This window comes from Camelina sativa, chromosome 11 (genome assembly GCF_000633955.1).
Source record: "Camelina sativa cultivar DH55 chromosome 11, Cs, whole genome shotgun sequence".
NCBI classification, from domain to species: domain Eukaryota; kingdom Viridiplantae; phylum Streptophyta; class Magnoliopsida; order Brassicales; family Brassicaceae; genus Camelina; species Camelina sativa.
In genome coordinates, this window is record NC_025695.1 from 30,131,083 (window position 1) to 30,141,762 (window position 10,680).

Consider the following 10,680-nt stretch of genomic DNA (forward strand, 5'->3'; position numbering starts at 1 on the left):
TTTTTTTTTTTTTTTGGTAACATTGACATATTGAGTTTTTTTAATATAAAAAGATGAAAAGAATATCAGTGGCGATGAGAAATCAAGATCTCTCAATTAATAAGATGACATATGGTTTTGCTCGGTTGTAAAAAAAGTGAGCACATAAGGAGAACAGGACAAAGACGGTGAAAGATGTGAAACTGATAAGCGCGGGTAGAGATTGCGGGAGTCCAGTGTAAAGATAGGAATAGAACGGCTTGACCTTATTATTATGATGATACAAAGTATATATACTTGTGTGAGAACCCTAGGGTATTAGACAAATAAAGAAACCTAAATACAATGTAATATTTACAAATCAACCCCGTAATATTCCCCCCTCAAGTTGGCGCATGTAAACCAAAAATGCCAAACTTACGACAAAGATAATCGAACGCTGGTGTACCAAGAGCTTTAGTAAATATATCTGCAAGCTGTTGAGTAGTATGAACGTATTCCGCCGCGATCAAACCCTTTTGAATCTCGTCGCGTACGTAATGACAGTCACACTCAATGTGTTTTTGTTCGCTCATGAAAGATAGGATTAGCCGCAATATGAAGAGCAGCTTTGTTGTCACAATAGAGGCTAAAAGGTTCTCTCGAAGATACACCGAAATCAGCAAGTAGACCACGTATCCAAGTGAGCTCGGGAGCCGTGAAAGCCATAGCCCTGTACTCGGCTTCTGCAGAAGATTGAGACACAACACTCTGTTTCTTAGTCTTCCAAGCAATAGAAGACCCACCCAACAAGATAGCAAAACCCGTGAGAGAGCGACGAGACATCAGACATGTGGAAAAATCTGAATCACAAAATCCCGAGACGTGTAAGTCACCATTGCAGTGTATAAAATCCCTTGACTGGGATTGTTCTTGAGGTAACGAACAACACGCAGCGCAGCCGAGGTTGGTGCAAGAACCGAGAAAGCACATGGACCGTGTACATGAGCTCTGGCCGAGTAATTGTCAGATACACCAACCGTCTAACCAAACGACGATATCGCTTCGGAGTGTCAAAATACTGACCCGTATCTTCTTCCAACTTATGATTTTGAAGAATATGCGTACAAACAGGTCTCCCACCTAACAAACCACATTCATTGATGATGTCCAATACATATTTCCACTGAGACAAGTAAATGCTCTTAGATGACCGAGCCACTTCAACCCCCAAAAAATACTTAAGAGAACCCAAATCTTTTATATGAAAGCATTGATTAAGATACCCCTTAAAACGGCAAATGGCGTCTGCGTCATTGCCACCGATAAGAAGATCATCGACATATACAATCACATAAAGACACATCTTCCCGCGTGTTAGAGCAAACAGTGAGTAATCCGCATAAGACTGTGAAAAACCGTATGCAAGTAGAGCATTGGTAAGCTTGGAGAACCAGCACCGAGGTGCCTGCTTCAAACCGTATAGCGACTTGCGAAGCTTACAAACTTGATTTGGACCCGAGGCTTTGAAACCTGGTGGAAGTTTCATGTAAACTTCTTCTTCTAAATCCCCATGGAGAAAAGCATTATGAACGTCCATCTGATGCACAATCCAGTTCTTAACAGCAGCTACTTTGAGAACCATTCTTACGGTGGTTAACTTGACAACTGGTGCAAAAGTCTCTTTATAATCATTCCCTTCTTTTTGTTGATTTCCCATAACCACCAAACGGGCTTTATGACGCTCAATTGTACCATCCGAATTGTATTTAATTTTAAATACAAAGCGGCAACCAATAGCTGTTTTTCCCGGCGGTAAGTCTCCGACATCCCATGTATGTTGGTCCTCTAAAGCATCAACCTCAAACTTAACAGCATCTCTCCACACTTGGAGTTGCATTGCCTCTTCATATGTATCAGGTTCGATTTCAGCCGAGATAGCGGCTAGAAAAACCGCATGAGCTCAGAAAACCGCTCGTTGGTGACATAATTAGCGATAGGATAAGTGACCGTACCTGAGCTAGAAGATGTGGCGGGGACAGAAGAGGGTGATGGGGCAAGGTCGTTGGTCAGTGAATGATATGAAACCTCATATCCCTGCAAACGCTTGGATGGCATTTTCTGTCTATGACCCCGTCCAAGCTGTTCAATCTGTGGTTCAGCAACCTGTTCTTGTGTCAAAACCGGAGTCGCAGCATCAACGCTCCCCCTGTCGTCAGGCACGGTACGGGGAGAACCGTCGCTATGTTTAACGGAGGGCAATGAGTTGACACCAGTAAGCGACACTCGTTCCCCTGCTTCCACTAACTCCTGTGGTGTTGGTCGGAAATCATCATCAGAAAGCAACAACGGAGCTGAAAGATATGGGACAATGTCACTTACGGTAGTAGACATTATGGCAAAAGGAATCACCATCTCATGAAACTGCACATCACGAGAAACAAAAAAATCATTCTTCTCTAAATCATACATAGTCCAGCCTTTTTTCCCATACGGATAGCCCAAGAAGACACATTTGCGACTCCTTTCCCCAAATTTATCCTTATCCCGAGAAAGCTTGGGTGCATAAGCCAAACATCCAAACACCTTCAAACTGTCAAATGAGGGTGGCTTGCCATATAACATCTCATAAGAAGTTTTACCCTGCAATAACGATGTGGGAGTTCTGTTGATAAGATGACTTGCAGAAAGCACACATTCTCCCCAAAATTTCACCGGCAAAAAAGCCTGAAACATCAAAGAACGTGCGACATTAAGAATATGCCTATGTTTCCGTTCCACACGGCCGTTCTGTTATGGTGTATACACGCGTGACGTCTGATGCAATATCCCTTCCTAATCAAAATAATGTTTTAAACACGTGAACTCGGTGCCATTGTCAGATCGAACTACCCTCACCTTTTTATCAAACTGACGAGTTCATAGCACAAATATTCTGCAAACACACAGATACCTCTCGTTTTTCAAGTAACAAATAAATCCAAACAGCACGTGCATAGTCATCCACAATGGTTAGAAAATAAACATCTCATGACATAGATGGAGTACAGTAATCTCCCCAAATATCACAATGGATTAAATCAAAAATAGCACTAGCTTTATTATTGCTTTCAGAAAAAGAATCCCGAGTCTGTTTAGCTCGATAACAAATATCACAAACCCCGTCGGTGTCAACAGTTTTCCCAACACCACAAATACTAGATAAATAAGACAAAACACGATCAGAAGGATGTCCAAGACGTCTATGCCACAACTCACGTTGATCACTGCTTGTTGTTTTGTTTGCTTGTCCGCCAAGAATCCCTCTGAACTTGTAGACCCCATCACACTCTTCACCCGCACCAATTATCTTCAAAGTACGGTCCTGCAAAACACACACTTCCTCAGTAAAAGTAACGGAAACTTTAGTTGTTTTAAGTAATTTGGCAACAGAAATAAGAGAACACGTCAAATCTGGAGAATACAAAACTCCATTCAACCGTATGTCGCCACCTAAACACATCCACCCCTGTTTTTCAGCCATAGCTCGATCCCCACCGGGAAGACGAATAGCACATGGCAATATCGTTTGAACATCACTCAAAAGATCAATATTCAAAGTCATATGGTGTGACGCACCAGAGTCTATGATCATATCCGTCTTACCAGAAAGTTTGGATGCAGAAGGTGCTGTTTTCTGTTGATTCAGAAAACGGATCAAAAATGTAATCTGCTCGTCATTAAGTTGTGGGAGAGAAGCTCGATCGAGCTCTTTACGAGCAGTTGCTGCCGAGTTCGCAATAGGCTGAGCGAGTGCTGAATTTGCGGTCCCAACCTCCGCAAGATGAGTCTGAGCCACGTTCGCGCGAGCGAGATGCGAACCTCTCCCTCGACCAAAGCTTCCAACCATTCCTCCCCCTCGCCCAAAAAGTCCTCGACCTCCTCTGTTTCCATCTCCTCTTCCTTCTCCATAGTTTCTACCACGTTCATCCCACCAGTCTGGATATTCTTTGATCTGAAAACAGTCGGAGATAGCATGACCGTATTTACCGCAATGTGTACATGTAACATCCTTTTCACGGTATTGAAACTCCCCTGTTTTGCCTTTGTTCCCACTTTGAACAGCGAAGCCAACCGCATCTACACGATCTTCCTTGTTGCGAGTGATACCTTGTTGCCTTTCATCTCGCACCACTCGCTAATAAACTTGAGACAATTTCAACATTGGCTCCATGTTTGTTAGTGTGGAGCGTATCCCGCCAAAACAAACATCATCTAAGCCCATCAAAAATTGACGTGTGCGTTCTTCATCTCTTTCTTGTTCAAGTTGTGCAGCAAGCTCACCACACGAACACGACTTCAAAGGCTTGTAAACCGCTAGATCATCCCATATCTTCTTTAGTCTCCCAAAATAAATCATCACACTATCTCCTTACTGTTTGCAATTAGCCAACTCTAATTTCAATTCATGCACTCTCGGTCCATTCCCAACCGAGAACTGCAACCTCAAGTCTTCCCATAATATGTGTGAATCATGCACAATCGAAATCATCGTTCTCAACGTCGGCTCGACCGTATTCATCAGCCATGCCACTATCATTGAATTAACAACCTCCCACTGCTCAATTTCTTCAGCCACAACCGGTTTCTCCAAAGTCCCATCGATAAAACCCAACTTTCGTTTAGTACGCAAGGCATTCCGCACATGCTTAGACCAATCTTCATAGTTATCCCCTTTCAATTGCACCATGGTAATCAAGCTACCAGGTCCTTCGGACGGATGCAAGTAAAGAGGCGAGGATGTTGAGATTTCAGACACCCTCACAATCTTCTTACCTTTCCCTTCACTAGTCGTAATCTTCTCTGTTTCTGTCATGATTGAAACCGTTCTCAAAAGACTATCAGAATTTTTGGATCTAGGATGGCTCTGATACCATGTAAAGATAGGAATAGAACGACTTGACCTTATTATTATGATGATACAAAGTATATATACACAAGCGTGAGAACCCTAGGGTATTAGACAAATAAGGAAACCTAAATACAATGTAATATTTACAAATCAACCCCGTAATATCCAGTCTATAATCTCTAAGTGATAACGTGAATCAGTAACCAACAAATTGAGCAGAGAACCTACTATTGCCACCTTAGACTCGTCGGAAAGTTAAGATGTACTAGTAGAGCTTGACCATAAATCGCTTCATAAGGACTGAGCTGAGTAGAGGAATGGAAATTGTTGTTTTACCAAAACTCAGCCAAAAAGAGGCCAGCTACTCCAACACTGGGGACGATCACTGCACATACACTGCAAGTAGATCTCCAGACAATGGTTGACGACTTCAATCTGACCATCGGTTTGTGGATGATATGTGCTAGAAAACTTCAAGTCCACCCCTTGTAAAGAGAATAGTTCCTGCCAAAATTTGCTAACAAACACCGTGTCTCTGTCACTTACTATGTATCGAGGGCAACCATATAATTTGTAAACAATATCTATGAAAGCCTGGGCAACATATATAGCTGTGTAAAGGTGGGACAGCGCCATGAAGTGAGCTGCTTTTGTTAGACGGTCAACAACAACAAAGATCATCGTCTTTCATAAGAGACAGGAAGACCATGTATAAATTAAAGTCCATACACAAATCAGTCCATATGGTGTCTAGAATGGGAAATGGCTTGAGCAACTCTAGATACGCATCTGTATCATACTTGCATTGCTGACAAACAGTGCAGCTTCAAATATACGCTTGAATGTCAGTTGCCATGTCTTTCCAGAAAAATAACTCCTTCACCTTTTTGTATGTTGCGTCACAGCCAGAATGACTCCCAGTACCAGAGCAATCCATCCACTACAATATAGAATTCCAAAGGTGTAAATCATTGGGCACCACAATCTTGTTTTTCCTCCGTAAAACATATTGTACCAAGGAATTATGCTTCTTCGCTGCTGGATTGGCCTGTAGCTCAGTAATCAGATGTTCTAACTTAGGATCAGTCTCGTAATTGTTTCAAGTATGAAGGGATTGGCCACTCTGCAATAGCGTTAACTTTGGTAGGGTCTGTAGATACACCACCAACAGCAATATAATACCCCAAATACTCAACCTTTGCTGTTGCAAACTCATATTTACATTCCTTAGCAAACAAGCTGTTCTGTCTCATAGTGTGAAAGACTTGTTGCAGATGAATGACATGATCCTCCATAGTAGAACTATAAACCAAGATGTCATAAAAAATAATGAGGACAAACTTGCGCAGGAACTCCTTCAAGATAACATTCATCAACCCTTGAAATGTTGTCGGCGCGTTGGTCAGGCCAAATGGCATTACCATATACTCAAAATGGCCATTATGAGTTTTAAAAGCGGTTGAATATCCTCTGGCTCCCAGTTCAATCTTAGAGAACACTGTGGAACCTCCCTGTTCTTCCATTAAGTCTTCAATCAAAGAAATGGGAAAACAAATCTTGATGGTGGGTCAATTCAATCCTCTATAATTCACACAAATGCCCCAGGAACCATCCTTCTTCTTTACCAACACCGCCAGAAACGAGAAGGGACTTGAACTGACACGGATTGTGCCTGCAAAGAGCATTTCTCGAGCAATATTATCAATTTCGTCCTTTTGATAGATGGCGTAGCAGTAAGGACGTTAGTTAACTAGATCATAACCATCTTTTAACAAATCTTTTGGTTATGACTCTCTCTGAAGGGTGGCAGGCCAGCAGGTTCCTCAAAGATGTCAGCATAAGAAATTTATACAGTAAAACATGTATATTAATAAGGTCGGGACAATGAAATTTTATTAATTAATAAAGATTTTAATTTATCGATAAATTAATAAAATATCAATTTATAAAGATACTTTTTTATTTTAATAGTTTTGAATATTTTTTTATTAAAAATATGATACTTTTGTTATAATTCTCACTTTTATAGAATTTTTTTAATTTATAATTTCGGCTATCCTAATATGATGGATGTCAATAGTTTACTAGATTATCCAGGTTAAAATGATTAATATTAGAAGTTCAGAATTTTGAAGAAATTGTTATCACTATTCTTCATGATTAAGTATAAGAAGATATTTCAGTATCTTTAAAACCAATTACACGTAAGAAAACAACTATCTCGTCTAGGACTTTCCACAACTTTTGGATGCAATTTGAAAAATAATACAAAAAGTTTTTGATGCAATGAGAAATATTATAGATGAGCTCCAACAAGAATGCAATATCAATAATAGGCACCAACAAGAATGCAAATTCAATAATAGGAAAATAACAATAGAGTCATATTTCACTAAATTATCTTAGATATATATATATATATATATATATATATATATATTAGTTAATATCATTATTAATTTATGGTATTTATGGGACCATATTTTACATAAAATTTTTTAAAAAAGTATTTTTTTATCGAATTGTGTTATTTTTATACTGGTCCAATTCAGGACTGGAAAAATTTATTAATTTATAACGAATATTAATTTATAAAGCGCTTATTTATAGAAGTTCTACTATAACTGTAAAATAGCAGAATTATTGGCGTCGTCACGTTGGCTCATCTCCTCATCACACAACATAATCTCCTCCTGAGCATAAATCATGGAAATTTGAACCACCTCTTCTTCAACCTTGTTAAATTTGGAAGCCTTTATCGTTCGTACTGCCCCTTGTTTGATGCCATGGAGTAACACTTTCTGTTTCCTCCACCAGAAACTCATTTCCAAATTCTGCAAATTCCAAGTCATATTGCCTAATGGAGCTACCATTGAACCCCCCAAAACCAGTCACAGCCCCCCAAGGGTATCAACATGAAGTCATCCTGAAATGGTGTGCCATGAAATGACCAATTAAACTGAGAGACCTTTCCTTGCACTCCCAATTTGCTGCCATTATCAACTGCCACCCTGGTAACTCCTACAGATTGCACTTAAGTGCCTAGCATCTTAGCCATGAGAGGATCCATAAAGTTATGGGTTGACCCTGAATCCAACAAAATAAACAGAAATTTCCTCCAATGCACCCCTCTAACCTTCATGGTGTTGTAATCAGAAATTCCTGCTACAGCACTAATTGATACATGTGGCATGTCTCGTTCTTCCTAATCACAAGATTGAACTCCCTTTGCATCTAGTTCACCATTCTCATCCTCTACTTCAATCATAAACACCTGCGACTTCTTGTGCTTGAGATAGTGATCTGGAATATACTTTTCATCACAAATCAAACATAGCCCTATAGCGTAGCGCTCATTTCTTCTTGAGACAAGAACCTCCTGTTAGCAGGTGCCTGAAAAATTGATTTAGGCATGTCAGTAAAACTATCCTTCTTAACTAGGGGTTGAAGTTTAACAGATGAGCCACCAAAATTGGCCTTAGAATGGGACCAGCCGCCAGAACTACCTTTCTGTTGGGGGTGAGCCTTCTCATACAGGCGTCCCAATACCAAACAATGACGCATAGATTGGCATTGAAAGTTTGAAACATACGGATCTGCATTTGTGTATCCAAATGGAGTCCAGCAAGGTATGCACTAACCAAATACTGTTCAGATAAAGTCACCCATATTTTGATAAACTCAAACTTTTGGTGGTAATCAATGATTCCATCTGTTTCCTGCTGCTGCTTGAGTTCAGCAATAGGATCATCCAATACATCCTCAAAACGTTCCTTCAACAATAGCTTATAAGAAACCTAATAACGTAACAAATTTCTTCCAAAAGGAGTTTGAACCAACGAATGATGCCATGTAGTAGCATGACTATCAAAATGCATAACAACCATGTTAAATTTAGATTCATGAGGGGTACCATCCAGAGAAAAGAAATCCTCAACCTTACCAAACCACTCCGTGATTCGCTCAACATCAAAATGGGGAAAGTCAAACCTACCAAGACCAACTCCAGAGTAATGGCCAGGAAAAGCAGATCCACCACACCGCTATTGATCAGAGAAACCTCCAAATGAATCTGGTGTTGCTGACACAGCCAAGGGACTCTTCTCACCACGCGATTGTCCTGGATTTAACCCCAACATTTCAAACATCTCCGCCCATCCTCCGATCGAGTTTTTTTTTTGTTGTTCCAAAATTGCAAACTCCAAAACTTTTGTACGATTGAGAACTTGAATCAACCATGGATCCTTCGTCGCTCATGGTTCACCAACCACTGCTGATGTTCCATCACCCACTTTGCCAATCTTGTTCATCTGTGATCGCGTTTCGACCATCGTTTCCGAGGACCGGTAGCTCTGATACCAATGATAACGTGAATCTATAACCAAAAAATTGAATAGAGAACCAAATGATATCTATTAATCAAAACTTGTAACATATTATAATAAAACAACATTCACAAGAAACACAGCCTCATCTTCCCACCTGCAAGAGTCTCGGAAGAGATTCTCCTAACGATGAGGAAATGGATAACTCTAGAAAGTTCTAGAAAGAATACAAGTTTTGAAAATGAATTAAAGAGAAAGTTTGAGCTAACAGTGCTCTTATACTAACTTGTTAACAATTAGTGTTAAATAATTTTTCCTTTGTCGTTATGTTGACAAACCTGCAACTTGCCAACTTTTTATTCGCTCTTCACGCACCTGCAACTTCCAAAACCTTATCCCAATTCGCCCACATGTGCGCTTAATCCTCGTTTGCTACATCACTCAGGTGCTATCACCACAATACATGTAATAATTCAACATCAGGTTATTGAAAATGGTAAAATAGATTTAATCAATTTTTTTATGATTCAGAAGCACTGTTTTATAACCTCATTGGTTCAAGTAGTTAAAAAGCTTGGGAGATTGATGCATGATTGTCTCCCTTTGTTTGAAAAACTCCGCAAAACAATGAGTTGCTGGCAGCATTGGTTTCTATCTTTTGCAGGGAGGCTGCAGATTTTACGCTCTGTCATTGCTAGTATCACTAATTTTTAGATATCGGCTTTTTGGTTACCAAGTGCGTGTACTAAGGAGTTAGACAGGCTTTGTGCTGCTATTCTATGGTCTAGTCCGAAACTAAATGCAAAGAAGAATAAGCTGGCTTGGACAGATGTTTGTTTGCCTAAGGAGGAGGTTGATTTGGGGCTAAAGTCGATTGTTGAGGCTAATAATGTCATCTGTTACAAGTTGATTGATATAGCTATTTGGGAGCCAAGATATTTTGCAGAGTTGCACGTGTGGGTTGTCACGTGGGAGTTCAAGTGGGCATATCGAGTAACACGTGTACTGTTCATAGCAAGAGGTCGTTAGGCGGATGAAGACTTTCTTATCTTTATATGAGCACATGTTATCTCTTTTCATTATCATCAAAAAATAATCAATCTGTAAACAACTCTTAGTTTCTGATATCGGTTCGCTGGGTTTCTCTCGTATTGAGAGCCGGTAAGTAATCCTCCGTGTTTTATGAACATCGAGTGATTAGGGTTTCTAATTAAAATGTTATTCAGCTTATCTCAGCTTGTTTGTGGGTTTTTCGTGTATTATTGATATGGCAGATTGTATCATGTGTAGGTTCCCTATGGGTCACTTGGGTTCACCGGGAGCTGCTGTGCTCAGGCGCTTTTTGGACAGTGAAAGACTCCACATCTTTGGGGTCATGGATGTGGAAGAAGTTGCGTAAGTACAGGCCCCTTGCTAAGGTCTTCCACAAGATTGAGGTTCTGAGTGGTTTGCAGACATCTTTCTGGTATGATGCCTGGTGTGATCTTGGTCGTTTGCATGAAACTC

The 10,680-nt window shown here is 40.1% G+C and overlaps 1 protein-coding gene and 1 long non-coding RNA gene across 2 annotated transcripts; both read right to left on the reverse strand.

Annotated features, from left to right (window-relative positions):
* Window positions 532-4,813, reverse strand: LOC109127378. Its single transcript, XM_019232004.1, has 7 exons — window positions 4,412-4,813; window positions 4,208-4,333; window positions 3,119-4,135; window positions 1,974-2,685; window positions 1,091-1,902; window positions 855-1,001; window positions 532-741 (listed from the first exon to the last, which is right to left on the reverse strand). Exons 1-7 carry the CDS (start codon window positions 4,811-4,813, stop codon window positions 532-534), a joined length of 3,426 nt encoding a protein of 1,141 aa, XP_019087549.1.
* LOC104724675 lies at window positions 7,382-10,163 on the reverse strand. The gene is made up of 4 exons (XR_757737.2): window positions 9,723-10,163; window positions 9,332-9,622; window positions 8,356-9,224; window positions 7,382-8,242 (listed from the first exon to the last, which is right to left on the reverse strand). It is a non-coding gene; the product is annotated as an uncharacterized LOC104724675 (long non-coding RNA).